The sequence below is a fragment of the Rhipicephalus microplus genome, chromosome 3 (genome assembly GCF_043290135.1).
Source record: "Rhipicephalus microplus isolate Deutch F79 chromosome 3, USDA_Rmic, whole genome shotgun sequence".
NCBI classification, from domain to species: Eukaryota; Metazoa; Arthropoda; class Arachnida; order Ixodida; family Ixodidae; genus Rhipicephalus; species Rhipicephalus microplus.
The window spans coordinates 44840165-44856274 of NC_134702.1; the positions used below are offsets into that span (position 1 = coordinate 44840165).

General features: G+C 48.8%; 1 protein-coding gene across 14 annotated transcripts in view; it reads left to right on the forward strand.

Annotated features, from left to right (window-relative positions):
• LOC119161595 (eukaryotic translation initiation factor 4 gamma 1-like) overlaps positions 1-16110 on the forward strand; it is a 111055-nt gene that overhangs the window by 28800 nt on the left and 66145 nt on the right. For 3 of the 14 annotated variants that reach the window (XM_075889373.1, XM_075889381.1, XM_075889375.1), the window contains 4 exons: positions 10401-10426; positions 10880-11050; positions 11200-11283; positions 13165-13434. In XM_075889373.1, the coding sequence (XP_075745488.1) occupies positions 10401-10426; positions 10880-11050; positions 11200-11283; positions 13165-13434 (551 nt within the window). Of the gene's footprint in view, positions 1-8478; positions 8991-10045; positions 10087-10400; positions 10427-10879; positions 11051-11199; positions 11284-13164; positions 13435-16110 lie in introns of those variants that run through there. The other 11 variants (XM_075889372.1, XM_075889369.1, XM_075889379.1 and 8 more) reach the window with 8 other exon arrangements.

Below are 16110 nucleotides of genomic sequence, written 5' to 3' on the forward strand. Positions count from 1 at the left end.
ACGGTTTTGAAGGCAATATAGCGTTGTATCACATGAAAGTGCTAGTGAAATGTACGAGATCGTTAGTACGTACTACTCCTATTGTGCACGCACCGTAAAAGATTTGTAACCGAGTAACCATCCAAGTTATCGCTAGGTTCCTGCAGCAACATTTGTACGCTTGCCTGGTCCATCCTTGTCACCGTTAGGTGGCACCACCTATCCGGCCCCCTCGCGTTCTGTACGGCTACGGTATCCGGTGTAGCCCTGGTTAGATGCTGTGGGTACGGACTTCATGACACGAATCTTTAATCCCTCCCCCCCCCCCCCTACCCGAGATACAGACTTGCTGCTCGTCCCTTCAAGAATTGAGCCGTTGGTTTTCCTGCGTCGATTCGGGATTGCCTTGTGTTCTTGGTGCAACCCCTTCCAGTAAAGCGCTTCACCTTATTTCACCAGGGGCCTGCCTCGTCTCTTGGTGCACATGTGGTGTATGTGGACTGCGCACGTCTTGCGAAGTTTTAATGCCGTTTTCTTGGTAGCCTTTTGCATTTCTCGAGTCATCCACATATTTATTTTTATAGTGCCGTAATGCAGAGATTTCGAGCGTTTCTGTGCGCGGTACTCAGTTTGGTCGTGCGCTGGAAAAAAAAAAAAAAAACTCTGGTGTCCGTATTTGGGCTACTTCCGCCTTTGCCGACCCACTAAGGTAAACCGGCAGGAAACTTGATGCGAGGCCCCCCCCCCCCCCCCCCTTTTCTCGATCCCGACGCACGGTCGAGCTGAGCGCAGTCGATACATTTTACGGCGTCGCTGTGCGGGCGCGTTCAGCCGCACGCGTATAGCGGACACGTAGTGGCTGGAATTGTCGTGCGGTGGAGGCGTGCCGCTGTAAAAGCTCGTTGACAATTCACACCCGACGGGCGCTCTAGAATAGTTCGAATAAAGTGGAGTTCGAATTGGCAGGCGGTTTCTAGGATCAGCGCGAATGGCGGACTATTGGCAAATAATCCACCTTTGGACTCTTTATCGTCCAATTAGGCGCTCATGCACGTTCGTGGGAGGCCATTTCGTTGCGTCACTGATACGCCAGCGAGAAGCTACGACATGCATTCGTGCGATCGTTTTTAGTGTGAAATGTATGGCGCTATTCATGCTTTAATGCCAGTTTCCTTATTTACGTGGCAGAGTTGTTGCAATTGGCATTAACTATAATGAGTAATATTAATTCGCTTGCGTTTATTTTGCTGCGACTTCATGAACATCGTTTGCATCTTCCCGATGCGTAGTAGCGCAGCGTCCGAATTTCGATATTCGTATCAATGCAGTTCTAGTAAATTTGGCTTGGGTTTGGTTATCACTGTGGGCCGACTTCTGCGAGAAGGGAGAAACACTGGGGACATACCGACGCGTCAATACCGACGCGTTCGAATTATCGGCAGTAGAAAGAAAAAAAAAACCTGGCAGGGATTCGGGCGAACAGAATAACGCTAAGGTTCCGTGACTCCCCATCTCCCGGGGCAACTAACACCTGCACATCTTCCGCATAGCACTAATGTCGCTAGAAACAAAGGGGATTACAACAGGAAAAGTTTAAATTTAAGGGCTAGTTTTCTTACACAGGGGTTTGGCGGTAGCGAAATGTTACCAAATCGGCAGTTACTCCCCTACGCCGTTTTGGTAGTGTTGGTTTGGGCGCATGGCTGGGTGAAGTCAGATTGAGATTGTCACGCTTAAAACCAGATCGACCATCGCTGCTGTGTAGGCAGGCGCCCATCACGGGCAACGTAACTATTGCTTTTGCCCATCTCTTTCCCATACGTTCCTCCATTGACTGCTGTAGTGTTCTCGTGCTCTGCGTCGCATTAGCATATATTCAAGGAAGGGAAGGTTGTTGATGGCGCAGTACGCCGTCCGAGGAGACGCATTCGCGGAGCAACAGCTCGGCTCCTCTTTTGCGCAGTAGTGGGCGCAATGCATTCGACAGAAAGGGACCGGAGAGAGGGAAGCGGTCGGCGTCGGAATGCGTTGACCTTTGAGCGAGCGTGTGGTGCGACGTGCTTTTTTTTCTGGTGGAATCGCGGTGTCGCTCTGCTTGCCTTGAGGGACCGAAGGCGCGTACACCGTGAGGCATGCCGTTGAGGGGTCGACGATGGTGCTGCTGTGTGTCCGTCAGGGCGCGGGAAAGGACACACAAACGGAACACATGCCGCGGCGGTGCATCGTGGCCTCCCGTAGCCCTCTGGCGAACCCTCTCTGAGTAGCTTACCACCACTGTTCGCGTGTTTCGGGCGCGTTCGTGTGCACACGCCCCCTCCCCCCTTGTCCTGGTGGTGTGCACCACCTCCTCTCCTATTAAACAGGCGATGGTTCGCGCGCGCTATTTCCGGCGATTCCACTCCCTGCTTCTCTGATGTCATGCCATTTTTTTCCCCCGGATGTCTGGGCGTGCTGGGAACTTCCGTTGAGGCTGGGCATGGCCTGGTTCAGTGTCGTCGCGAAGTTTTTTTTTCGTTCATTTTTTTTCTATCTTTCTTGCTGTCGATTGTCGACGCGTTTGAGAACCGTCCGCGTAGAGGAAGGTAAGCACCTGACGGCGCTGTTTAGTCTGCACTGTTTCAGCTTGTATCGACGGAGCTCGCGAATGGTGGGACAAAAGTCAGTGGGTAAGCGGGATTACGGTGTTAATTGTTACGGGATTACGGTGCTGATTATCTCTAGGCCACAGCCTGCGAATAGAGCAATGCTCAACTGGGGACTAGATAGTAACTGAGCTAGCTGCGCGAGATCAAATTTCACTCTTGCCCCCCCCCCCCCCCCCCCATCCCCTGAATTCAGGCGTTTAACCGTGGCGGCTTGTGTTGACCCGTGCTGGTTAAGAGATTCTTTAATTTAAAAGTGTACGCTGAATAAAGTTGGAGCATGCTGGTGTTCCGATTGAGTATCCATCGCAATACAAAATCTCGAGCACCAAATCGCTGATCACTTGGTCCTTTCACTTACATGAAACTGCTTCTCGTTTTCGGTCGCTATTTGGTGAGGAGGAGGTAAAACATTATTTGACCAAATTATTTGTGCTCTTACAGTTCTGGTCAAAAAAAGTTCTGGTCACCCTTTATCCCAAGTACTCCCCAGAGCACGACTCAATTGGGCTAAGAGCCCCGCCGCAGTGGTCTAGTGGCTAAGGTACTCGGCTGCTGACCCGCAGGTCACGGGTTCGAATCTCGGCTGCGGCTGCTGCATTTCCGATGGAGGCGGAAATGTTGAAGGCACGTGTGCTCAGATTTGGGTGCACGTTAAAGAACCCCAGGTGGTCGAAATTTCCGGAGCCCTCCGCTACGGCGTCTCTCACAATCAAATGGTGGTTTTGGGACGTTTAACCCCACATATCAATCATCAGTCAATCAATTGGGCTAAGAGGTCGTGTAGTTCCGTGATGCGGGCGGCCCGGTTTGTGGCGATCTTCTGAACATTGCACGTCGAATGAGCTCTTTCCCGCTTCGAAGCAGTCCTTCCCACTACTGCGCACAAAAAGCCGCCGAGTAGTGGTTTCGTTGCCAGGCGCATTAGCTTCGCCCAATCGAAGCGGTGGCCCGTGTGACGGGCGAGGCTGTTCCCTCCCCCCTGTTGCTTTCGCCACTGCGGCCACTAGCTCGTGCAACGCACGTGCCCGTCTCGCGACTGACCGAACTGCTGTTGCGGAGTGCGGCCGCTTGCGAAGTGCGTTTCCATCCCCTTCCCGCGAACGCGTTGTTTGTTCCCTCACCCTCTGTTCTGCGGCCGTTTCTTGGTACGCCCTCTCTGATCGAGCGCTGGCTTCGTTGAGTGCCAAGGCTACTGGTGGTGGACACCGCTGATGTCAAGTTCATGGAACCGTACTTTTTTTTTCTAGGCGATGAAATGGCTCCTGCCAGTTAAGATGGACCTGATATTTCGGGCCCCCGTTCTGTCCCCCTCATTTCTCAAGGTTTGACTGCTTCGTGTTTTTTTTTTTTTGTAGCGATGTCGTTTTCTCTGATGTGGCTGCTTGCCCATCAGAGTGCCCCGCCGCGGTGGTCTAGTGGCTAAGGTACTCGGCTACTGACCCACAGGGCGCGGGTTCGTATCCCGGCTGCGGCGGCTGCATTTCCGATGGAGGCGGAAATGTTGTAGGCCCGTGTGCTCAGATTTGGGTGCACGTTAAAGAACCCCAGGTGGTCTAAATTTCCGGAGCCCTCCACTACGGCGTCTCTCATAATCATATAGTGGTTTTGGGACGTTAAACCCCATATATCAATCAATCAATAATTGCCCATCAGAGTGACACAAGTAGTGTTATGTAAACCAGACGAGGGGGAGGGGTGTCTAGGTGCCGCCCGGCGGCCTCCTCTTTCTGAAGTTTGGCTGGGGGAGGGTGCTTTACGAAGTAATTAATGAAAATTGCATTATTCAAGGCCATGTGAAAGTGCCCCCCCCCCCCCGGTTGTGATTGCCCTGAATGGTGTGAGCTTTTTCGACGCATAGATGCTGACCGTCCTGTCGAAATCGGCGCGAGTAGAGAAGCAAGGAATGAATCGTTCGCGATCCGTGTATTGCGCGGGCAGGATTTCGCATAAAACCCGCGGTGCTGCTGCGCGCCTGTTGCAAAGGCAGCGTCCTCGGACTCGGGCGCTGCCCTGTGTTGCGCAGCGGCGGCGCCCTCGCTCTCGTGGGCGAGCGAGACGGCGGAGGGGTGGCGCTGCCGGCGGCGGCGGGGTGCACGTGTGAACGAACTGTCAAGGCGGCGGCGGCGGCTACCGCGCGGTCGTTCGCCGATTCCGTTGAAGGACAGGTCTATTCGTCGCGGCTCTTCGAGGCCGCGAAAATTCTTTATCGCTGCTTTTCCACAACCTCGCTTCACTTTTTTTTCTCGCATTTATTTCCGAGCATTAACCTCTCAATCTAGATTTTATTTGTGCTAAAAGATGATGTTTAACTTGCGAAGAGAAGCGAGTTCATGTGGGGCTTCATTTTTAGTACCACGCAAGTGACCTTAGCGTACGCGGAGCAACAAAACCCACGTTTTTTTTTCCCATTTCAACCCGGTTTCAGTTGAACTTCATATTGAACACAGACAGCGTATGCTTCAGTTGAACACAGACAGCGTATGCTAAGTGAACTTCATATTTAGCTTCTCAGTACCGTGAAAACGACCTTAGCGTACGCAGGAAAAGGTGCCCTGCTGGCGTTTTAATGTGAACTGTACATCTTTTTTTTCTTAGGTTTCGCGTCATTAGCTTTGTTAAGGGGAAGCTTTTAATTTCACTTTTCAGCACTACACATTCAGCCTATGCTGGACATTCAGTCGTGCTTTCGTTGCTATGTCCCTCATTGGCGCACAGTGATGCTTAAAAGTTACGCAACCGTAGCCGCCTACAACGTATGAAGTCGGCTGTCAATGCTGCAAGGCTTGTGGTCGAATGGCTCGTTTGTCTCTGGCGATGTTTCGCGGTACCTTTCACGACAACCAAACCCCCCAAGATTGTTTTTTTTATTTTATCTTAGCACAACTTCACAACCTGTTCTCGTTCCGGCGGATGCTGCAGTCTTTATTGTTCAGAAACCCTTCCTTGCAGTGAACTCAAAAGAAATGATAAACGATAAATAATAAAAAACCCTGCAAACGCCAGGAGTGGATGACCTTGTCCATTATCCGTCACCAATTTGCCTTTCATCGGTATCTTTAACAACCCAAAAAAGCGCAGACTTGTGGGTTATTTCTCCTGCTTTCTTGGAAGCTCTTCGTCTTTACTGGATCCACTCTGCAAAACTCACGTGGTCCATACTTCAGCTGCACTGCGTTTCGTCTCGCGTCAAGGTAGTTTCCTGTAGCGCGAGTGGAAGCCAGTGCGTGTTTTCTAGGCCTATCGGCGACAGGCGGACGTTGTGAAAGTTCCGTGCGCTAAGTAAAAAAAAAACAAAAAGCTGTGCCTCGCTTTACATTTCTGCGCGTACTGTGGCTGTGGCCTTAAATTTTTATTTAGTATCGAAGAACCAATAGCACCCGACGCCGGTCGGGCCAACTTCCGTCAAATATAAGTGCTTCACTAGCATTGAAGCGTCATTATTATCTGCTCGAGAGTAGGCTTTCGAATAGTGTAAATAATGTCTTTCGAATAGTGTAAATTTTTAATTAGTACACTTCAGTGTAAAAGCCTCTACGGTGTCATGAATGCCAATGAGTGGTTCACTGTAGATGTGAATCTGCAAACTAAACAAAATTTGCTGATTGTTGTTTCGTGACAACGCAGTTTCAAGCCACGTAAGTACAAAGATCAGGCGTATATAAATATATATATATATATATACACTCTAGTTCCCTCTACTGTACATATATGGAACTTAATGGGGAAGGCAATTCGCAACTTCCAGGTACTATGGCGCCGCTGAGCGGTGGCGTCCGGAAGCTCTGTTGAGACGTTTGAAGTTCTGAACCTGCGTCACGGACGCTGCTGCTTGTTTTCACAAGTTTGTGGTCGTTTTTCAACGCTGTGAACGGTCTCGATATTACCGTAAACCTTTCAGTTTCAGAAGTTAAAGGGAAAATTTCACTGCGAGCATCAAATTAGCGCCCCAAAAAGTCGTCAGGGGTTAAGAGGTTAAATTGAGCAGGCAAATAACCTAGTCCCATGAATGTATGCAGCACACATTTTCTGCACGAGTACAGCAACTTTTAGGTTTGCAGTTATCGCGCTTATTCGTCTGCTCGCTACGATACAATTTTGGGCACTCTCAACATGCTACCTCTGCATTTATTTACTTATGTTACTTATGTATGTTAGCGCGCCCCTACTTTCTCAACATAAATCCAAGGGCCGCCGAAGCGCGAAGAATTGCAGTCTTCGCCAACAGTGTCCTTTCCGGTATAGTCTCTATCGAGGTGATAGAGAGAACCGCCATGTTGGCTGTATAGTAGCGCCACCAATAGGTCGTGAAAGTTGCGGATAGTTTTTCGAGGAGGTTAGGGGAGGTTGGTCTGTTTGCGTCGGCAGGATCGCGTGTTGACAGCGCGGCGAAGCGATTGACACATCGCCGCGTGCTGGTTCGCCCGGTCGCGTGCTGGTTGCCGCCCGGTCGTTTAACCCGTTGCTGACGACAACGGCCCGGTGTTTTGCCGCGCGCCGGCTTGTTTACATTTTTTGTCGTCTTCCTGCTGCGTAGTTTGCCTCGGACGCTCTCCGAGAGTTGTGTGGCAAAAGCGGTACTCGATGCAACCCAACCTACCCCCTCGGTTCATTTTTTTTTTTTTTTTGAACGACAGCAGTTTCCTCTTCACTGCTAGAATTGGCGTTTCGGCAGCGAGTTTTCCGCTGGCGTGTTTAAACAAAGCAGCCTTTTTAAAAGAGTGTTTCGACATAGCCCACGTGTACAAACTAATGTTGTTCTGCAAACGTAATGGGACTCTACGCCTGCCGCTTAATTTCATAGTGAACTACAAAGTGCCACTGAGCAACGTAGTTACTTCGAAATTGACCCAATTTTATTAATTTATTTCGGGGAGCAGGTTGATTGAGCAAGAAAATGGGATCCGGCATAAAAAAACAACTTTTAGTAATATCCGACTGCCTTCCTGATTGTTGAACAGATTGTAGACCAGATAGAGGGAACACACGCGCGCGTACTGAGAAAATATGTTCGATAGGTGTGTTTTGTCTTGATCTGACCACCTGGCTGCTGGTCCGCATACTTGAGAAAAAAACCAGGAAGTCTTCCATAATTGCTGCCCCCCTCGTTTACACACGACCACCCATACGCCGTGTTTGCGGAAATTATTTATTGTTCGTCTCGCGGGTGACGGAGGGGGGGGGGAGGCTAATAATGGGACCTATTAACGCCGCGTTGTCGGAAATGCTCATTTAGGTTCAGTTTCCTTTTTAAACTGACGTTACCTGTACGAGTACTTTATCCCTAGGCGATTTGCACTGTTCAGCTTACACCGTTTCGTCTCCTCGCTCGGAGCGGCAACAAATTTTCTCTTCACGAAAACCTCAATAACCGTAGGGCACGCTTTTCCGGCTAGGTGGCGCAGCGGCCTGTGACGTAGCGCCGCGGGCGCTCCCTTCTTTCTCGCTGCGAAACGGGTCACCCCTTGAAATGAAAGAAAAAAAAAAGAAACAAGCAGTGGTACGCGGCATCGGCTACTGCGGCCGGAGGGAAGCGCGCCTGCCACGTAGGTTGACGTTGAAGGAGGAAGGGGAGAGACTCAGCGGTCGGTAGGGGCGGGGGAGGGGGAGGGAGAGGAATGGAAGGATAGCGCAGCGTGTAAAGATGGCATTCCTCGAACGCCGAAAACGCGGTGGTCCATCCGCGCTCCGGTACTCCGGGCTCGTTTACATACTTGCTATTATTATTACTGTTTCATCTTCCCGCGAGGAGAAGAGCGGTCGGTCGAAGAAACAGCGTCGTCATCGACGTCGGCGCCTGACGTCATCGCTCCTCGGCTACGTCACGCCAGGCATCGTAGCTGCTCTCCGCCGCTACTGCTAGCGGCGCCGCAGATAGTGTAGTGCTGCGCCCGTTCGTGGGCCGTGTCTTCCGATCTGCTCCGTTTTTTCTTAATTCATTTAGTGTGGTTGGTTTTGCTGCACTGTGCGGGTGCGCAATGCAACACCTCGTCGTCTTCGCGCTCTACGTCCGCTGCCTTGTGCATTGCTCGTCGTCGACGCTGTCCAGGGCTTAGCGCGTCCGGCGGTGTCCCTCAGCGGCGTCCCGTCATGTGCGGCGAGGCCTCCGAGCGGAGGTGCTACCTTGTCGTCGCTTCGTGCGGCGGGCCGACGTAATGGCAGCGCCCATGCGCTACGCTAGGAAGAGGCGTGGGCCGGCGGCGGCGGCGTCTGCAGCAGCCGCTGCTAACGCCGGCTACGTGCCGGCGCCCGTCGAAGGTGGTGGCGTTGGAGAAGTGGTCGAGGACTTCGGCAACAGCGGCACCTACTTGATCCTGACGGACAATCCCACTTGGTGGAGGCATCCTTTGGATACGCGTACCTTATCTCGTGAGCAACCGCCCAACCCTGTCTTCCACTCGCGGTGTTATTTCACTTGGGGAGAAACGGCGCGCTTATGTCCTGGTGGGTCTTTTTGGTAGGTAGGAAACGCCGGCAGTGGGGGTCGTGTGTAAGGTTTGTGCGTTTGTACTACTTTAATTTGTACTACTTTAATTGGAAATAATTACTACTTTAATGGGGATTAATTACTACTTTAATGGGAATTTGTACTAATTAAGTGGAACCATTTAGATTTGAAGTGTCATTCAATGCCCAATTCTTTCTAATCTGGATTTGTTTACGCAGTATAGGTAAACAGCTCTGAACGCCGTGATGAGTAGCTGATTCATAGATGGCTAACGGTGTTCCCATGTCTGCTCTTGTTTCCGCCGCGCTGGGATACCGTAGTGTGTATTAATGTGTCCAATAACGGTCGCCGCAGTGTACGAGTAGTGGGCTACGGAACTCGCCTGTTTCCTGGCGAGTCCATCTGTTTTCCCTTCCAGCATGGTGTAGGAGGACGTGTTTCCATTTTTCTGTTCAGCCCCAGGTGGTCGAAATTTCCGGAGCCCTCCACTACGGCGTCTCTCATAATCATATGGTGGTTTTGGGACGTTAAACCCGACATATCAATCAATCATTTTTCTGTTCAGGTTCGTGTTATTGGTTTGGCGTAGCGAAGCGTCTCCTGCTGGCTTCACATATGGCGGCAATGTGACTGTGCGCGTTTGTCAGTGGGGACTTTTAGAATAGCGCTAGCAGATTTTTAGAAACACTAAACCTAGTGTTTTTAAATAACGCTGACTTTTAGTGGCCGTCTAATGTGTTTGTTCGTACCTAATATTGGGGGGGAGGACAAGTATTTAATGTGCTTTGCAACAGTATCTCAACGCCGCATAGCAACGCTAAGCTAGCCTTCTTCCGCGACCTGTCTTTAATTTCGGGTCTTCTACCGATCTGTCGGCGAACAATTGACAATGCAAGGCTTTGTGTTCAAAACAATGCTCGTGTCTTTTTTTTTTTTTGCAATGTTTTGTACACTGTCCTTGACTTCTTTGGATCAGTATACAACACAGAACGCAGAACCCAGTGCAGGTTTCTCGAGGTAAGTACTCTTCTTTCAGTGCAGTCTCTGTTTGCACATGGCACTGTTCGATTTTGAAATGGTTTTTGAAAGATGGGGATTCAATTTCGTGCTACAGATTTCTTGGTGGTGGGTGCTCCTTACGGTGCAGCATGCCCTTGCATTTCTAAGGCCGTTAATAGGCTTTTACTTGAAAGCTAATTTTACAATCTTGTAAACCAGGCCTGTGAATTGCAAGGGAAATTATCTGTGTGCATTCGCTGCATTGTTGAGGCAAGCATTGTCTAAACAGGACACTTCCTTTCTCTTTTTTATGTGTTCCTGACTGGGTGCAGAAGACTACAGATTGCAGCACGCCTACGTAAGTGTTTGCTCCTTGCATGTTGAGTAATGTCTTTACTGCCTCTCTGAAATATTGGCTGTGCTCTTGGCAGTTGCTGGGACCCTGCAGTTTGCGTGTAGTGCAGAAACCACAGTTGCATTTTAATAGGTTATTGCTGTTCTGTTCGTTTGGCACGCTGATTGGCTTCCATTGAGGTTAGCAGAGCCGACATGCTAAATTTTGCAGGTGTTGCACTGAATGTGTGCCTTGCGCAAATGTTTTGGCGACAAAACAGCCTCTCACTGATAGTCTCTGGATCTGGGTGCTGCTGTGTGTGGACAAATTTGTGGTGGTCACATCAGGGCCCTAAAGTATACTCTCGCAAACTCCTGCTTGGTTTTGTGCTGCTTCTGCTGCTCTACATTTACTTGATCCTGTGCATCCTGTGGTCATCAAGCTGTGTTTTGAGTGCAATAACTTCACTTTGTGCAGCCACTACAGAGAGGGGGCGTGGGTAGCGCTGGCGGGGCTCATGAGATGAATAAGCAGGCGCTGGGGTCGCAGCCTCCCCCACCAGGTGGGCTGTACCTGGCCCAGGGTCCCTCGCCCCTGGGACAGGGTCCCCCCCAGCAGCCTCCTCAGCCTCAGCACCCCGGCGCCATGGTGAGCATTATCGTGTTTCCATTATGTGTGGGTTGTAGTAGCGTGAAAATGAAACGTTAATCATATAAGGTTAACTGCAAGAATACCTTTAAGCTGCTTGGTCTCTTTCTGACTTTCTGCTTAATCAACTCCTTTTGTTGCTCCGGCAGCACGTGGGTCAGGCCTACTACCAGGCCAGGCAGCCTCAGCAGGGGCCTCCACAGCCTCCTAACCCACAAGCAGCACCACCACAGGTGAGCACAGTCCTCTGTGTAATGGTGAGCTTGTTGTGGGGTCTTGCTTTAATGTGTCTGTGGACTGTTGCTTTTAATCACGATTGAGCTTAGCCCTCACCAAATTTTTAAGGATGTCAAAGAATTTAAATTTGATTGGTGTGCATCTTGACTCTTATTGTATTCCCATGAGTACTGCATGAACCGAAAATCTTGTGAAACGTCGCAACCTGATGTGGACAAAACTTGGTGTGTTATAAAATAGTTTGAATTGATTGAGTTTGAAGCCAAATTGAATGTGTACCTCAGGTTAGCACATTAAGTGTTGATGTGTACAGTTGTGCCTGCCAACTGTTGAAGGTTTGCCATGCACCACGGGGTTGCTTCAACTGTCTTGAAAAGGGACATGCACGTTTGTGGGTGCTTGTCGGGCAGCTAATGTTAAACTTCGTTGTTTCATGTATTGCTGCATAGGATCTCTTTGCTTGAGGGCTGTCGTGCAACAAGTCATTCTGATGTATCACTGATGGTAGTATTGGGACTCTAATGATTAGTTAACAGGAAAATGCACAAATGGAACATATTCCACATTCAGTTGAATACAGTGTTTAACACAATTTAAACATGCTATAAACACTACACTATTTTAATATCAGCAGTGTGTGCACGCCCGTTCAAGAAGACTGTTATGCATCAGTGATTAAACTCTACATCTGCCTTCGTTTCCAATGGTCTGATAGTTCTGGCACTTTACTGCTGTCCCATAGGCTGTAGCTGCCACATTTCGGGAGAGGCAAAAAGGTAGATGCTGTCGTGCTGTTTAAGAGCACTTAAGATTCTCATATACCGTATTTACTCGCATAATTCTCGCACTTTTTTTGGCGGAAAATCGATTTCATGCAAACGTACTAATTATGCTTACTAATTATAACTAATTATAGTACTAATTATAACTTACTTCTACAAAGATTTCTTTGAGGCACAAAAAAAGGGCAAGCTAATTAGAATACCATACGCAAAGCTTGTGGGAGTTATAGGCGTAGCGGTAGCGTTCGTCACTCAACAGAGGCCCTGAAACGGTAAGCATAGGACATCAGTATTGGGCTGATGGTTTTTTAACAGAATCGTTTGCAGTTTCCTTCTGACGAAATAAAGTTTACCATCAATCCGCGTCTTAGGCCACCGCAGGCCCAACACGTCTTGGTGGCTTTTAGCCGCCGTTGCCAGTAGGGAACACAACTCCGAAGGGCCTACCGGCGGCCCTGTTGCCGTTATTTAGTGCATGATCAATCACTTTCAACTTGGAAGCAGCCGTGTAGTTACAGTATCTCCCCATGTGACAAGATTACTGACAACATACAAAATACGCCGCAATGCTTGAATTGGATTGAATCTGCGCGAAATAATAGCACGCTTGATGCTTAAGATCTGGCACCAGATGGTGTGCGCAGTCATCATCAATAGCTGGAACAAGCAGACGACATTATTGCGGCAATTTTTCGGGGTGCGATAGTTACTCGTGGAGAAAAAGAAATCGTATCTTTGTTTCCGAGAATTATGTGAGAACTACCTTAATTACGCAAAGTAATTACGATAGTTGAAATTTCTATAGCCTTCCACTATGGTGTCTCTGATCTTGTAGTTAACCGAGAAAGACGGTACATATACGAGTGCAGAGTACACCTTCAGTTGTTCTGCATTTCTGAGTCTTCTACTTTGAGATGTTTTCCCCAGCTAACAATGTACCAACTCGCCCATATCGGTCCTGATCTTCTAGATGTTTAAGTCAATGCACAGATCGCCATTGTTGTGATGCACTGGCACGGTGGAGCAGCATGCTTTAATATGCTGATGTCACTTGTGGAGCATGTGAAGTGAGGGTGCACGCGGTGGTTGTCGCAGGTACAGGTGGGGCCCCAGCAAGTGGGCGCTGGGGGCGGACGCGGTCCTGGCGGTGGTGGGCCCCCTGCTATGGGCCGACCGCCTCCCCTGGCGCAGGCGGCACAGCTAGCCCTGAGCCCTCTAGGCACGCCCCCTGGTGCACCCCCCCAGACCCCCGTGGCGGCAGCCGGCTACCCTGGTGCTCTGATGCCGAACTTTGCCAACCAGGCAGCGGGGTACCCGGCACCACAACACATGTCCCAACAACCAATCATATTGGGCAACTGCATGGTCAGTTCGCAAATCGCTATACCTTCAATATCTGTTTACAGTAGGCTCTAAGTAAACTGTAATCCCATAAATTTGCTTAAATTGAACAGTAGCCGCTGATAAGCTGCTGATTGTACCAGAGTTCTGCACCCTTATTCATCTCTGTCTGTACACAAAACTCCTGTCAAGCTGAAAAAAATTTTCTGGCCCCTTCAGATCTATTTAACAACTCTACTTTAAATGGCTGCTTAAGGGGAGCCTATGGAGATATTTGAAGTATGCAATAATTTTTCTTGCACGTACGTCAGTTGGTTTGTACAATAAGTCCAACGTACCGTGACTACAGTACAAGAAAAAGTAACTCATCTGTCGCTGAATCCATCGATCTGAATTGCGGACTTCAGTTAGGCCTTACATACGAAAGGACTGCTGTAATCTCAATAGGTGGATAGCAAAATCTGTGAATTGTAGGCCACGTCGCCCCTCTGCACAGACTTACAATTCGAGGCGCCGTGATGCTGTGCGGGCATTCTTGCCAGTGGCGCCAATTTTTCGCATGTTCCACGTTCCACTCATGGTGCCCTTTTCTTACAAATTGCTGCGTAATACTTTGGAGTGCTATGCAGCATGATTGAATAGAAATGCAATCACTACGAGTGGTGATTTTTTTCATTGAAGTGGCTTCTCCGGACACATGCCTGCCTGTTGTTTTGCAGAGATGTTTATATCGCGCATATTTTAGTTGCATACAAAAATTTTCTGCACATCATAGGATCACAAAAATCCGTTCACTTGTTGTCATGTTGCTCACACAACCGTTAAAATTATTTATCAACTTTTGGGTTGCAAAGATACCATTCCGGGCTCGACATAGCGAATGGCTGTAGTAATGTGCGTCGAACGCTATAAATGAAACATGCTCGTATTGTTTTTTTATGCCTCTAAATATCTCTAAACAAGGTGTCGTACCTCACACGCTCGAACAATGTTTTTCAATGCATGCAAAATGATCCACATTAAAGGGCCACTCACCAGGCCCCATACCGAATTTTAGTTACAGTGGAAGTTGTTGGGTGTCCGATGAGGAACGTTTTGCCACAAAATTTTTCGAATCGGTTCATTACGAGCGGAGAAAACAGGTTTTTTGAAGTAGTGCGAAACGAGGGTGAGGAGGCGAGCTCGAAACCTTTGCAGTTCCGTAGCCTTCGCAAGCCAAATCTCTTCCCCACCCTCTCCGGCACCCGACCAAGAGATGACGTTCGCAGGACGTGCCCGAACAAGCCCAGCCCCAGTGCGGCGTTGCTTTGTTGCAGAGCGGTGTTGCTTTGTTGACCAGCGTTATATTGTGATCTTATGCCTGTTTCTGCGGGATTGTTTGGAAACGCTGGCTTAGTCGCGGTAGAATAGATGAGCACAATGAGTGCGCGAACGCTTAGCACTCTATGGCGATCGCCTGCTTAATGCGCTGACCGCGGGGACCCGAACGTATGCGAAACGCTGGCACATTAGCCCCGCAACTCGTAGCATTTTGAGGGAAAAAAAATGTAAAAAAAACGCGCACAATTTTTTGTTGCGTCTCATTATTTATTTCAACTTTTATTCATCTCTTAAAGCAACAAATACATAAACTACGCATGTTGTGTTAAATCATTTTTGCTATGCCACGTGGTATACTGTTGACAATGTCAGAGCAGAGTCATCTACGTAGAGGACCAACGTTACCGCATTGCCGTGTACGTAGGGCCATTCCTACACCCATGTCATGCCCTCATTCTCTACGCTTGCGCCGGTAGATGGGAGGGGGAGCAGCTTTCATCTTGAAATTTAACCCATTTCCGCGGCGCTTAGCATTGCGAATTTTGGCAGACGTGATTATGAACGCCTCGTCTACGCATTGTGCTTGTCAGCTCAAAATTGTCAAACATGGTGAGTGGCCCTTTAAGTGTACAGGTGTGCAAGATAGCCTTTAAGGCTATAAGTGAGTATAACATGACCTATCGGCACTTCACGCTTGCAAGTCTGACACAACAGACGCCAAACCATGCTACTCGTTGCTTGAAAAGTTTCAAGTCGCACAATATTATTTGGTGGCTCCTTTGTTCTGTGGGCTTTTTATTCCCTCGCCTGTTTCAATTAATTTGACAGACAGCGATGTAGAATTAATTTGACAGACAGCGATGTAGACTTTACAATAGAAATATACTCTATCGGCATACTTGATTGTGCAAAGTGCACGTACGTATGTAAACATTGTACGTATATTGGCATATGACAGCATGTGAACAGATGTTCGAGTGATTTGAAGTGTTCTCGGTGCACTTGAAAATACTAAATCGAGGCGATTCTGAAAAATTACCCTTGTGTTTCAAAGCATAACCACACGCTCTGCATAAAACTGGTTTCTCAACGTTCCTCATTTTCGCCCATATCTACGTCTCCCTTCGTTCGCTGAAATGCGTGAGATACCATTTATCCCTTCACAAAAACGAATTGAACAGAATCATTGAACAAACGGCAGTAAAAGCGTCTCGGAATTGCACGTGTTTGCGGGGTGTTTCCATCCTGATTATACTGTGCAGCAGGCACCGTGAAGCAGTAAAGGGATAGGCCCTTTACTTCAGGTTCTTATTTCAATGTGGCAGTGTCTGGCCATTCGAATGTGTGTGGAATCCAGCTGCAGCCCTATTTTTTAAAAAG